This window comes from Rhinolophus sinicus, chromosome 2, assembly GCF_057876585.1.
Source record: "Rhinolophus sinicus isolate RSI-liver-muscle chromosome 2, RSI-T2T, whole genome shotgun sequence".
Classification (NCBI taxonomy): Eukaryota; Metazoa; Chordata; class Mammalia; order Chiroptera; family Rhinolophidae; genus Rhinolophus; species Rhinolophus sinicus.
The window spans coordinates 74,401,495-74,417,274 of NC_142502.1; the positions used below are offsets into that span (position 1 = coordinate 74,401,495).

General features: G+C 35.9%; 1 protein-coding gene across 48 annotated transcripts in view; it reads right to left on the bottom strand.

Moving 5' to 3' along the window:
• Positions 1–15,780, bottom strand: part of RIMS1 (regulating synaptic membrane exocytosis 1) — a 448,418-nt gene that overhangs the window by 171,232 nt on the left and 261,406 nt on the right. For 2 of the 48 annotated variants that reach the window (XM_088795618.1, XM_088795617.1), the window contains exon 1: positions 1,192–1,554. The exons of 42 other annotated variants lie outside the window; for them this stretch is intronic. In XM_088795618.1, coding sequence (XP_088651744.1) covers positions 1,192–1,291 — 100 coding nt within the window. In that variant the 5' untranslated portion in view covers positions 1,292–1,554. Of the gene's footprint in view, positions 1–1,191; positions 1,555–15,780 lie in introns of those variants that run through there. 4 more of the 48 variants (XM_088795630.1, XM_088795627.1, XM_088795629.1 and 1 more) reach the window with 3 other exon arrangements.

Sequence of the window (15,780 nt, forward strand, 5' to 3'; positions counted from 1 at the left end):
ATTAGTATCTATCCCTCCTTCCATCTCAAGAATTTGTATTAATTTGGTATAATTATCTTGAGCTCCCTCAAGTGCCTCCATATGAGAAAATTTGTCAAATGGTAACACATTGTATTTCAAACAGAAGGTAGTTGATAGGCCAAGTAAGAGCTCCGAAATGGTATACACAGATTTCATAATTAACGAGTCAAAACAGAGAATCAATATTAGAAGGGGCTAACATTCAACTCATTTTATAATACTTTTTCACTCATTTCTGGATACCACATACTCTGAGATCCCATGCATAGCATAGTAACAAGTGTCATTCACTGAGGTCACTAGCCACATAAAAGTAGGGAAAAAATCCTTCTATTTTCATCTGTTAATTCAGAAATTTGTCATTACAATATTTATTTGCTTACAACATTTTAGCACTCTGTCCATTTTGAGCCACATGTATCCCTCCTTGGGGTTACATATTTCACAGCCTGCCACTCAGTTGTGATTCCACAGCCACTTCAAAGTCTGGCAGACTGATTTCCTGTGGGAGAGGACACGTAAAACCTAACATCTATTGCAATTTGGAGCTTGCTTCATATATACCATTTGACCTTGAGGAGTTGTGGTCCAGGTTAAGGCCTGTGTTTGTGGAAAGGTTTCAGCTCTTTCACAAAAACCCAGGAACCACTATTTTGAAAAAAGTGACACAAATTTCCTATTTTGGGATTGATTTTCCACTAATGATGACTTCAGTTTGTTATATATTTCTCATTCTTTGTATTAGTATGAGATAGCAAAGCAATGGAATATATTGACTATAAACAAAACTCACGTAAATTAAGCAACTTGCTATTATTTTTCCTTGTTTTCAGAGAACACTGACATTCTGATCTTTAAATCTTTGTTGACTTGTCTATTACACAAGAAAATAAATCATAAATATGATTAATCATCTTATAATCTTTAGGGATATATGGCAACTATAATAGTATCTTTTCAGAGAAAAAGACTGAAGATAAAGTTGGTAGTTAGAAACTTTGCTCTGTTGAGAAAATGGAACAAAAATATTCTACACCTGATACCCACAGAATGGGAATATGTGCATTGTAAAAATAGATACAGAAGGAGTGGTAAGTATAGATTTGTGTCCAACTGGAAAAAATAAAGAAGTGGGATCCCCATGCCCCAAACTCATTGTCTGTTGCTTACCAGCACCTGCTCGTCGGGTCTCGATTGTTTCCTCTTCGGAATCAATAGACCTTACTTCTTCCCACCCTCCTGAAGAGACAGGCATCCTAGGTGCACACATGCCAGCAACCTTGTAAAGAAATCCAGCCTGGGGATTTTTCAGCCTTGCTTTCAAACAAATGCAAGATCTTATCTAAGAGGAAGGGAAGTGCCTCCTCCACCACCACCACAGTAACACCCCGTGGGTCAGGAGCAGCAGAAAATGAAAACGGAAAGCAAATATTGGTGTAAGCATAAGAAAGTCTCTTTGCATGACTGACTCAGGTCATTGCAGGCACTGGGCAGTGATGCAAAGGACTGCTTGGATAAAATACTGTACACAAGCCTCAGTGGGCCTGGTGGCGTGGAGACTGGTAGCATTTACTGAGGAGAAGCATATTGGCATCTCTGTTGGGTTTTAACCAGATCCACAGGGTTCAGGAAATAAGCTCTCTGTCAGATGACACGATGCTCCTAGCCATTCCTTCTGTTTACGAATCCCCAAATTACTCTAGTGTCCTTTCTCCTGCTGTGAGCTTATTTGTGGAAAAGGCTAAGTAAAGAATTTTTATGACAACAAAATGGCCATTAGCCCATAGGATGATTTCTTAACACATAATTCTGCTGCTTTTGTTCAGTACTATTAAAATCAATCAAATAAGAGTGTTTGTTATTTTTTCTGTGATTTGTGAAGAAAAAATGTTTTGTTTCTTCCTGAAGAAATATTTGAAATTAGGCTATCTTTCTACATATGTTTTTTTTTTTTTTTTTTTTATTAAATAAACTTTGAAAGATAGATTCACTCTTCCTATTGCTGTATTTTCCTAGCAGAGGCACATATATCGCTCTCAGATTTTTAAATACAATATGTGACATGGTACAACAATTCCAGGCTATGAGGAACTATACTCTCTTTTAGATGGGATACATACTCCTCCTTTATGAAAAAATATGTATATTTTTCCTCTACCATAACTTAGACTTTTCACTAAAACAAACAGGTACATGCGATTTTAATTTAAGCATATTATACTGCAGTTAATCATTACTTTTATTGGATTTTAATACAGAAAATATTATAAATAGTAAAACTAACACACATGCATGTATTTCATACTTCCTAAAGCATATCCATGTGCTTCAAAACAAATCTGAGAGGTGACCAGGATGGGCAGCATTATAAGAGAATCAATCAACCATTATAAAACACACGTGGAGTATATACCCAGACTGATACGTCCTGGAAACCAAATTCCTAAATTACCAACCTAAGGCTTCCACTTCATCAAACTTTTATTTCCAAATTAAACTTCAGTACTAATGTAAGAGTCAGAAAGTACAGATAAAATGCATTTCAATCGAATGCCAATACTGTTATTGTTGAAATATTAATCACATACAATACTCTGGAAATTATTTTTTCTCTCCACAGTTCTGGTTATTCAAGCAAAAAAAAAAAATCTGATTTCAAATCACAAATCTCTTATAGTAAAGTATACTTTGAAGTAATAATCAATACTGCATCAAATTTCTAAGTGCCATATATCAGCATGTTAAGGAAAGGGAACTGAAATACTGTAAAATAAATGTACATATTATTTTCCAACTCTCCTCAAGTATATTCAAAAGTTGAAAAAAATCTCTACTCAGCTATAGCTGACTCCTTTATGTAATAGCCTCTGCTGCTCACAATCACATTACAGAAAAAAAACAAGGTCTATGTCCACATAGACAAATATACTGAGTAGTAATTTAAAATAACGACAATGTCTAGATTATGAAGTCTTGATGGGATGTAAATAAAGCATCTGATTCTCTGTGGGGCTACAGATTGAAGACTGCCCAGATGTAAATGACACTGGTGCTGTATTGACTGGCTTTATCTGCGCTGTGAGCCATGCTGTATTATATTAAAGTATTGGCACTTAAGAAGTGGCACTTAAGAAGCGGTATTTAAGAAGCAATGGCAGAACAAACTCTGGGCAAAGAGGGTAAATATATGCTCTTCAATCTACACATGTGTAAACCTTTTATCCTCTGAGTGAAATCAAGATTCATAATCTTTATAACCCGTAGTACAATACATTATTTGTGAAAGGTTATGGCATAAACTCAAGTTCAAGTTCAGTGTACCTCTTCTGTTTTTACTGAGTAAACCCAACCTACATGGAACTCTTCGTAGGTTTTCATTTCCCTTTAGGTCTTAAAAGAAGAGTGATACATAGGATTTTATTCCAGTATTCCTTGCAAGTTTTATTGATCTCTGCATGCATGCATTCATAACTTCTTTCACCTAGCAAAAATTCTGAACATTGAATATACTAAGCACTAAAATGAAAAAAAGAGCTAGACCAGACAGACCTCTGCCTTGAAGGTTTAAATGCTATTATTACTCCCATATTACAGATGAGGAAACTGAGGCTCACACATACATATAAGTGACATATCTAGTCAGTGGCGGCATGAAAATTTGAATTAAAAATGAAAAATATAATCAAAGCTAATTTTTATTTAGATCCCAACATCCTTAAGTTTGGGAACTAACTTTTACCCAGTATCTAGTACAAGACTGTGTTCTGAGTGGTTTGTGATTGAGGCAAATGAATCTACACCAAGTGAAATGCACAGGATTCACTAGGCTGAGGTCCTTCATGAGACTCTAGCCTAACTCCACCATGCCTTGACCTCAGAACACCAGTTTATGGAGATGTTAAAGGATGAATAAAAAGGACCCTAATCAAATATATTCAGGACACATTGCATAGTATATTCTTTTCTTCACAATGCATATTCCAGTAAAGGTGATGAGAAGTCCTGCATGGAAATTTTTAGCCAAAGTTAGCATTGGCAAAACTTATTTGAGCATAAAAACTTATTTTTGGTGGTACACTTACTAAACTTATTACTGTTTTGCAGAAATACTGGTTGGAGATATGGTGTATTATTTAGTTTTTGATTTGCTAAAATAACTCAAGGAAAAAGAAAGGGAGAGAAGAATTGGATTTCATTTTATAGATTCGGAGTTGATGTTCAGGATTATGTTTTTGTGGTTTTTTGTTGTTGTTGTTGTTGTTTTGGGGGAGGGGATCGTTTCTGTAATAACAGGCACTGTTCTATGCCTTGTTTTGTCACTGGGATATCTGTGATTCTGCTGTCACAAAGCACCAGCTCAGCTATCTCCCTCCTGACCCACATGGATGTGCTTCTGTATCAAGGTCTTCCATTTATTCAGTCCTACATAATCACACTGAAGCAACCGTCCTGAAGGAGGCTAAGCTACAATAAGACAAACAAACATAAAACAAACACAAAGTCCAAATGACATATTCCAGGAAATCCTAATTGTATATATCTAGACAAAGAATAAACCGATATACAAATTACAATGAGGAGACTTTTTGGAGTAACGATAACATTAAAAAGGCAAGTTTAGTTCTAAATACATGAGAATGAATAAAATATTAGGATTTGGGCAATTAATATATTTAATTCAATTTTTTTTCCAGGATTAAGGGCTCTTTCATACCTGACATTTCCTGAGTCAAAAGGCTGCAACCTATCTTGTATCACGATTGACAGGTTTCCCACAAGGTTGTGTTGGATACTACCGTGTTTCCCCGAAAATAAGACCTAGTCGGACCATCAGCCCTAATGTGCCTTTTGGAGCAAAAATTAATTTAAGACCTGGTCTTTATAATATAATATAATATTGGGTATTATATTAAGTTTTGCTCCAAAAGACGCATTAGAGCTGATGGCCAGCTAGGTATTATTTTCTGGGAAACACGGGAGAAGGAACTCTGTCTATAAAAAATCTAGCCTGATAAAGTTCAAAAGGTAAAAAAAAAAAAAAAAAAAAGACTCAAAGAATTTGATACTATAAAGGGGCTGTGGATCCCAGATCACTCTGAAATTCTGAAATACAAGTATGGGAATTCTTGTTTTCCAGTTGTACTAATGAAACTCCATTTACAATATTATGAATATGTGCACCGTACGAACGCTGATCTTCTTTTTCTCCCAATGTGTTAGAAGACAAGCATGGATGAAAGGGATCCTTCGAAAATTGCTGAGTACAACTGGCGTAGATCTGTGTTCTCTTCTAAACTAGAGAGTCCCAGGTCTCCCAGACCCTGATTAACCACATGAAGAAACTGAGGCAATACTAGGTACGGAATAAAGGGGATCAGAATAGCAAATATGAGTGCCAAAATGTCAGACAGTCGTGGGATGTGGTACGGGGTGGGATAGGGAACATTTCAGAGAGGATCTTTTTAAGGAGATTGAGGAAAAGATGATTGGTTCACGAAAAGGAGAGTGAAGAAGAAAAGGTAAATTGGTATTATGGACGGTGATTACTTTGTAAACCTAACTCACGTGCCACAGAATATTTCTCCAATTTATACCTTCTGACTGATCCTACACATTTCCTATAGGAGACCTAGCAAAGTAGGACAATTTGAAATTGGGTGCTTTTCATGGTGCTGAGATATTTAAAGAATAATCGAAGTTGACTGTTTCATCTAAAGCCTGACACAAATACTTTGGCCACTACTGCACTTCTTTGTAAAAGATAGAAACATGTCAAAAGAAAAAGGAATGCAATAGATAAAGCCAAAGTACTGGCTCTCTGAGTGCCATTTCTTAGCATTGTCTTTTCTTTGTAACTTAAGTAATTGATTACAGAGGATTGGGACGGCTTTTGAGCTTGAAACTAGATAGGAAAGGTATTACAGAATGAGGTATCAATGACCAAGGACCAAATTTAACGCTAATTTCGTGTTTGGGGATTAAATCACAATGTAGGCAATATAAATTCAGTTTACAAAATCCATCTAAGGAACAGAAAGAGATTCAATTTCCTATAAGAGATTTATTGTTTTCTTCACCCAGGGTTGAGGCAGAAACAAGGTTCCTCATTTATCGGAGCTGTGTGAAGTTTAATATTAATCCTCCTTTCATGGTGGGGAAAGCACTGAGAGTCATGGCCTCACAGACAGACATCAGTTCCAATTACCTGCCTCTTACAAGGGCCAAACTGCCTCTATGGCCCTGTGTTCTTTAATAAACCAATCCCCCAGACATTACAAGTCTTATTGCTCAAGCATCAATTCCCATACTTAGGGATCTGGTTTTCTCTCATTTCATTTCTGGCTCTTGAGATTTCTTTCAACTATCACAAACACATTTTTATGCCATAAACATAAGAATACATAACAGATTTTTTTATGGCTACATGATATTCCTTTAACCAGTGCCCTGTAACCAAAAAATAGAGCTGGCTTCCGATTTTTATATTATAAGCACTGCTATAACAAAGAACATTTACTTATATCCATCATAAAGTGTTTATTCTGCCAAGATACTCTTTTTGAGATACAATCATATTTCATAGATACAAACAGGTAAGTTAGAGGCAAGATTCTAGCTATTAATGAATTTGACAGTTTATTCATCAGTTGGGCTACAATTTCTGACATGGTTTCAATTCCAAACATCTGGATTGAGTTTGAGTAATTCCAATCAATATCTGAACTCCCGACTCAATGAAAAAGAAAAGGTCTTCAATGATGATGCTTAATTTTCCTCATGATTTCCCAAAGGTTCTTAATCTCGAAACTAACTCATGGTTTCCCAAAGAAACTGTTCCCTCTGAAGCACCTAATTTAGAGTTTTGGGGGTATTAAACCAATTAAATTTTCAGCTCTTTCCTTCCTCATCAGTCAGCTATCAGTCAGTTCTCCCTAAACTATTTCTTTTGTTTTTCACTATTATTGTTGAAGTTATTTATATTGTTTGTAATTCACACTATAATTTCTTCAGTGGATAGCTGAATATTTTTCTCTTTAATTAAAACGTAAAGTAAATTGTTGTCTAGTGGTAGTAATATTGTGGTTTCCTTTCTAGAGTTCAAAGAATTAATGTCCAAATTACCAAAAATAATTAAAGAAACAGAATTCTGAGAACAGAGAAGTAAGCTGTAATCTCATAAGAAACAAAGTAAATAATTTCTTGTGATCTTATGAAGAGGTACCTACTGACTGAGTACATTTTCCAAATGCTTGATTTATTAAATCAATAAACTAAAGGTATGTACCATGATTTAGAAGTTTGCAAAAATTACCTTTTTTCAAACTCAATTATCCTCAACTGTACTTGTGGATATATCTTTTCTCCCCATTCAAATATATAATTCAAGAGTTTCTTTTTTCTTGTAATTTGTTCTACAAATTTAAAAAAATACAGAAACATCCAACAGTATACAACTTAATCCAACAACTATACTTCTATGTATGTAACTGTAAACTATCACTTTATTAAGTATAACAGAGGATATAAATGCAGAAACATATCTCCATTTAAACTTACAACTAATATGCCTCAGGAAAAGACATAAACATTCAAACATTAAATATAAAATTAGATAGTTAAGGAGAACAGTAGAGGAAGATGTAAAATTTGGTCTTAGTTTTAAATCATGTCTAGAGACAGGAGAGCATTTAAAGGGGTAGAACAGCACATGACAAATAATGGAGATAGAAAAGTATATGGCACACACTTGGGCAGTGTATAAATGCTAGTCAGCCAAGAACAGCAGTATTAGAGAAGGTGAGTCTGTACACATTATAAACTGGAGCTACAATCTGAGGACTGAAGGGCTTGGCTGAAGTTTTGGATTGTATTTTTTATGAAATGACCCAATCTGTAAGAGTTTTACCACTAACTCAACTGGAATGACCCAAGTGTTAGGACAGTAATAATTACTCACCTTTATATAATACTCTAGACTCTGAGAATGACTTTCCCACTTATTGTCTCAATGTAGGCGTAACTTCTGGTTTCTGTTCCACACATTGGCACTCATCTGTTCCTCAATTACTCCCTCATTTGGGGGTCCCTAAGTACTATAGTCACCCCATGCAGAATTCACATCTGCTGGTGAGTCAGAAAATTAATTCAAAGTTCCTGGGTTAGAGTTGTAAAATATACCTGGATACATACAACTCTTTGTTCTGTCCCCAAAACAAAAATTGAATCATTTTGGATCATATATTGAATCATTTTGGATGTTTATTCCAGTCAATGTGTTCCCATATAAATAAACAACATTTTTTTTTATATGGGAAGGTCATACGGTGATTCAAAACAAAAATTCTTATGGAAGAACTAGCACTTCACAATTTATAAAGGGTGGCTGAGATTTGGGAAAGTCCTACAAGGTTATCAAGTTCCGTAGTTCATAATCTTGACTACATTGGAGCCGAGAGAGAGAGGGACAGACAGACAGACAGACAGAGAAAGAGAGAGAGAGAGAGAGAGAGAGAGATCTACATTGACTAAATCAGAATCCCTTTTGGTGTTTTTAAAAGCTCCCCAGGGAATTCTAAAGTACATCCGAGGATGAGAATCACTGATGTAATCCATCCCTCTCATTCTGCTGCCCAAGGTAACTCAGTTCTTGAAAGAACTGGGATTAAAAGTGTTCCCTTGATGAACAGCTTCTGGGCTCTTTCTCTTCCATAGGTCCATAAACTTACTGTTGCCAAAACAGTGTGTATCTATCTCTAGCATATTTCATTATTCATGCCAGTCTCTCTGACTAGAATGCTACACTGATTCTTCCTGCCCAAATTCTACCCCTGCTCCAACATGAAACCTTGGCAGCCTAGCTTTCCTCCTAGTTCTTGTAACAATGTGACATGTATTATCTGTACACTCTATTTGGTATCACAGAGATAAAATAAAATATATATATACACATATATAAATATATACATAAATATAGCATTTGTATATATGTATATATATATATATGTATATATACATATATACAAATGCTATATATATATATATATATATATATATATATATATATATATATATATATATGGCACCTGCTGTGTATCAAGTACAAGGTACACAAAGCCAAGCATGTCATCTCATTTAATTTTTACAACTAATCCATGGGATATGCACAATTACCATTCACAGTTCCTAAGGCAATGGCACCTGAAGCTTACAGAGGTTAAGAAACATACACAATGTAATACATAGATGATGTATTACAGAATTGTACACCTGAAACCTACGTAACTTCACTAACAATTGTTACCTCAATAAACTTTAATTTAAAATAAAAAAAGTTTCTGGCTGTGTCTAAAACTGTCTGTTCTTCATGATTTTGTATTTCAATCCTTTTCATAAAATAACTACTCAGGGAGACGACAGACATCCACAAGCCAAGGAGAGAGGCCTGGAACACAACCGCCCCTCAGGGCCCTCGGAGGGAACCAACCCTGCCAGCATCTTGATGGTGGAGCTCTAGCCTCCAGAACTGTGAGAAAATAAATTTCTGTTGTTTAGGCCACCCAGTCTGTGGTACCTCGTTATGGCAGCCCTATGAAACTGATACAATTATTACCCCATCTCGTACACACCAGGCTCAGAAGAGTTTACTGGAATTAAAATTAGATCTGCCCGTTGGTGTGGAAGAGGTGCTTTTACAAAGACCCAACTGCAGAAGGTCAGCTCAGTAGGTAGAATAAGACAATCAAAGAAGACAGCTACAGGCAATGGCTATTAAATCCAGAATAGCCATAAGAATCAGAGATGCCCCACAATGTATGAAGAAGAATGATATAAAAAGTAACACCTGGCTTTCCAATATGGCAGCTGGTATCAGGAAAGGCAGTATGTAGAGATCCAGCTTTTATAATAACTCCTGGACCAGGGATTGGTGAGGGAGAGAATTGGACTCAGTCACAAGGATACAGAGACATAGATCTAATCAAAACGAGGCACAAATCTGAGGCTTGGTCTCAGGAATATATTAGAAGCCAGGTTGCCAGGATTGGGCGTTGACTGCAGACAGGACAAGTAGCTGACTAAATACAGGACTGACTAAATACTAGTCCTCAGAGGGTCTGCCTGGAGAAGGGAACAGGATAAGGCCCAAGCTCTTCCAGGTGCAAAGAGAAAATGGCTTCCAGTGCAGGGCATCAGGTAGACCTTAATACCCATAATGTCTCTTCTCTGTTCAATAGTGTGTGAAAGGAGAGATTTTTCTATGCTTCTGAAGTCTCTCTGAGGTCTTAGATTCCATTATTCTGTTAAATTGAACCAAAAGTAAGGACAACCTTTTCATTCACAGAATAAAATGGGTCAAAAACACTGCAGTATGATTCTGCATTTTAAAAGGATACTGAAGAACAACTTAGTGAGATAAGTATTACTGAAATCTTCAGTAGCAAATATTTTTCTACATGCACTTTGAAGCTTAACTGTTTCCCCTTAAAATGACCTTCAGTATACATCTTCTAAAACATTATATATTAAAATTGTAAGCATATATCAGATGTAAAAGCACATGATTATTTTTGAAAATGCAGCCCAGATTTTAATTTAGTTTCTTCTGAGTCAAAAATAGGAATCTCTTTCAGATGTAACTAAATGACCACTACTTCCAGCTTTGGATTAATTTGGAAGATTTATTATTGGGTATAATCATGTTAGATTTACAGACTTAATTTCTTTTCTTTTTATAGAACTTCTTTTTAGTCATAACCCTGTTTTAGAATCAAGGAGATTTTTTAGTCATTTATATATTAAGCAGAAATTGTGACTGAAAAAGCCAGTTTCTCACCATGATGATTTCCAAAATTTTCTTAATGCATATTCTTAGAAATCAGGAATTAGCATGTTGGCTCAGAACCCCCCGCCCCAACACATACACTCACAGTTATCTGTGTCCTCTCAAACTCTTCCTGAGATGTAAATTGCACAGATGACTAAAACAGCTAATGTCCATTCCATATTCACTGTCAGATGTTAGTTCTCAGACTCCTTCTAAGGCATTTAAACTGAAGCATCTAACACCCTAAATCATGTCTCTTTCAGTAGTTTAAAAGGGAGAATTAAATTTATCTTTCCCTCAGCAACACAAAACAGTCTCTCTTCTCTTTTATGCCTGTTCTTATCTCTGTCCTTTGTAATTTCAGAGAAAATCAGGCCAGGTAGAACTGTTGGGCACTGGTGCTAAATGTCAACCTATCCAACTGTCGGTCCAGCAGTCTCTTTCCTCTTTGTAGATTAAGAGGGCAAATTAAAGAAGAAGCTAGAGAAATCATTTGATTAAAGGCTAAGAAGTCGGGGTAGAGTTCTATAAAAGTTTATCCATCAACCTCTGAGTGAAATGGCCATGGTAGATGTACATAAAAGGGAAAAGGACAAAAGAAATTAGGTGAGCTTTTCTGAGAGACCTACTAATAAGGGCAGGGGCTATGCTCTAATCAGTATATTCCCAAAGCCTGGAAAGTTCCTGTCATATAGTAGGAACTCAATGAAAGATTAATGTACAAAAGGTAAAAGAGAAGCCAATGATGTCACAGTGGCATATGGATCCATCAATGTTTTCAGGTTCTGGTGGCTAAAATACCAATTATGAAAGGGCCCCCAAGACATCAAAACTGGTAACTTGCAACTTAACCGCTATTGTTAAATAGCATTTTCTCCTGTTTCTATATTTTAATAGATATCAAATTAATACATGCACATGACGAAACTAAAATAAGGGCCTGAGATGTAGTTACAATAATTCATTTCCCATCATGTCCCTTCTGCCCATTCTATCAATTTCACTTCCCACCCTTATTTTTAATATTTATTTTCTGAGCTCTTCTAATGGAGAGCACCCTAATTTTTAAATAATTTGCCTCTGTACGTTGACTGCTTTATTTGGACTGTAATCAATTGGTTTCTAATTTTAAAATATTATCTATGGTTAAAACCAATTAAAGAACAAACTTTAGCGCACTTTATTTATATCCTTGTGCTTTCAAAAGCAAACAGTTTCTCCTTTTACATGTCTATATTTAAATACACTTAATGCTCTATTTATCGTCCTAAAATTTGAATACCTGAACATTTTAGATGAAAATATTAATGTGCTTACTTAACTCCACATCTCCCAATCCTTTCATCTCCCGTATCAGTCAGTTTACATTTATTTTTCCATGGACAAAATATTTATATTCAATTGTGTAAACAAACAATTATTCGGTATGGATGGGTTATTTGTTTTTGGTTTTTTTTTCTAAAATCTGAAAACCAGTACAGGCATGTACAATTTTATTACATGTAAATACTCCAGAACCAAGTAAAAACTAATAATGTGAAGAAGTTAAATCTTCTTTTCTAGAGATGACCTGTCAGGGTGCCTGTTCACTCAGAAGAAAATGTACCTGGGTTAGCAGTTAACTGACCTGTTCTCAAATAATAAAATAGGATCACATTTTTATTTTTTGCCTCATATTTGAACCACAATTTTCTTTAATAGTTCCCCCCCCCCCCCAATGTTTAGTTGTTCGTTTTTCTTGGTGAAAAAAAGAGACAGGCTTTCTCTACCAGGTCAATAATATAATGCAACTCAGTCATTCTATGCTTCTTGGGATCCACGGCATTCTTTTTAATATAAAGACATTCTTTTTTGGAGCCTCTTTGAAATGACCTCCAGTTTTAATTTGGACAGATTGCTTTCTGCACACAATGTCAGTCAGGGATTTCTTTGCATTGAACTCCTGGGTTAACTCTACTATTTCTTGTTTCTCATTTATTCTACTTTATTATTATTCAGTTTTCTTGAGGGCATGATAATTTTCCTTGAGTATGTCTTTAAATTATTTTCTCAAAAGGAGATTACAAAGTAGGTTTTCTGAGAATTTGGAGTTGATAGATGGTTTACACATGCATAGAACTGTAATTTCAAAATAGTTTTGCTCCAAACTTTGAACGCATCGATCAGGGGTGTCTAGAATCCATTGCCCATGAGAAGTGTAACTGTTTTGTATATGACCTGGTTTATTTTTTATTTATTTATTTTTTTTTAAATTAAATTTATTGGGGTGACAATGGTTAGTCAAATTACATAGATTTCAGGTGTACAATTCTGTATTACATCATCTATAAATCCCATTGTATGTTCATCACCCAGAGTCAGTTCTTCCATCACCATATATTCGATCCCCCTTACCCTCACCTCCCCCCCCACCCCCCTTACCCTCTGGCAACCACTAAACTATTGTCCGTGTCTATGAGTTTCTGTTTCTCATTTGTTTGTCTTGTTCTTTTGTTGTTTTTGGTTTATATACCACATATCAGTGAAATCACATGGTTCTCTGCTTTTTCTGTCTGACTTGTTTCGCTCAGCATTACTCTCTCAAGATCCATCCATGTTGTCACAAATGTTCCTATATCATCTTTTCTCACTGCCGAATAGTATTCCATTGTGTATATCACATAAACAAAATAAAGGACAAAAATCATATGATTATATCAATTGATGCAGAAAAAGCATTTGACAAGATACAACATCCATTTATGATTAAAACACTTAATAAAATGGGTATAGAAGGAAAATACCTTAACATAATAAAGGCCATATATGACAAGCCCTCTGCTAATCTCATAATTAATGGAAAAAAGCTGAAGCCCTTTGCTCTACGTTCAGGAACACGACAGGGATGTCCCCTATCACCTCTGCTTTTCAACATAGTGTTGGAAGTCCTTGCCAGAGCAATCAGGCAAGAGAAAGAAATAAAAGGCATCCAAATTGGGAATGAAGAAGTTAAATTATCACTCTTTGCAGATGACATGATGCTATATATAGAAAACCCTAAAGACTCCACCAAAAAGCTACTAGAAACAATCAACGAATACAGTAAAGTTGCCGGCTACAAAATCAACGCACAAAAGTCCATTGCCTTCCTATATACTAACAATGAAATCTCAGAAAAAGAAATACAAAAAACAATTCCTTTTGCAATTGCAGCAAAAAGAATAAAATACCTAGGAATAAACTTAACCAAGGATGTGAAAGACCTATATGCTGAAAACTATAAGACATTTTTGAAAGAAATTGAAGAAGACACAAAGAAATGGAAAGACATTCCATGCTCATGGATTGGAAGAATCAACATAGTTAAAATGGCCATATTACCCAAAGCAATATACAGATTCAATGCAATCCCCATCAAAATCCCAATGGCATATTTTAAAGAAATAGAACAAAAAATCATCAGATTTGTTTGGAACCACAAAAGACCCTACCCAAAAAATCTGAAAACATTTAGAGATAAAGACACGTGTGCTCCAATGTTCATTGCAGCTTTGTTTACGGTGGCCAAGACATGGAAACAACCAAAATGTCCTTCGATAGATGAATGGATAAAGAAGTTGTGGTACATATACACACTGGTTTATTTTTTTAACCTCCAAAAGCTTATAGATTTTTTCCTTTTTTTTCTTGGCATCTTTAATGATGCGGAAATTTTTCTATTTTTCACAATTTTGATCTCTAGACTCATGCTCTGGGCATCCCCAGAGCTGTACAGACTGCCTTATGGGTCAGTTTCAAGTTGCCTCTTTCTGTACCCAAAGGAGTTTATAGGTTTTACATTAGCTTTTATTTTAATGTTTAAGATAAGGTTATTTTACTTCCTGGCTAGAAGAATTAATTCATACCTACGGGCAAGTTTGTGATCTTGAGTCCAGTTGTATAGTCTTGTATTGTGTCCAAGCTCTTTGGTGCTATGGGTTTTGGTACCCAGAGCTTTCCCTTTAAGCTTGGATAATAACTTTAACAATTCAAAAGGTATTTTACATAGAGTAGCTGTGTGTTTGGGTGGCGGAGGTGCCCTGGGGTTGGGGTTAGGCATTTCAGGATGTACCAAACTTGACCAAGACTTAGCATTTTGTTCCATTTGTTTTTTAAGCATACTTCTGCTCTTGAATTATCTGTCACTTCCAGGGTCAATGTGTCTACTTGTTTATCTAGATCTTTTTCAGTTCATTCTGCTGACATTCTTCATATTTTGTGGCCTTCAAGGTTCATTCATTTTAAATGTTGAGTACTGGGTGGATCTGTGTGTGTAGGTGGTGAGAGTTTTCATGTTGGTCTTTTTAGCGAGGCTGCTCTTGTGGACACTGACATTGTCACTGTGAACGAATGGAACTTGTGTGACGGCAGCCTTCACTTTACTATGAGTGACGTGTGACGCTCATTGGTAAGCTGGGAAGGGGGGTCCCATCATGGGGAGCACCCACTCCTATCCTTGAGTTTTGCTCAGGCAGTTCACGGTATTTCCTCTTGATTTCTACCTGGGAATTAAATGTTGGGCTGCTTTTGCTGTGTATAAGGGGGTAAAACGAAGGAGGGAATGGTTAAAAGAGTGAAGGAGAGTGTGTTGCAGTTGTTCTGTCAATAAACATTGAACGAATCTGCCAATCTGAAGCTCTCCTTCTCACTTCCGGCTCCACAGAATTTGAAGTCTGAGACTGAAGTCGCTGTAAGGCGCTTATGGCAGGTGAACGCCACTACCACACCCTTTTGTTTACTTGGCAAGTTCTTACATCCAAAAGCAGGCTACTTTCCTCCGTCCATCTGCTAAAAGCATCTCATTACTCATAGTTCACTTTCTTTTCTCTTTACTTTTATGATGCCTCATGGGGTTAAAAAAAAAATAAATCACAAATACTCAGGTTTGGGAAGCCATTTGAAGACCAAGTCCTTTTCAG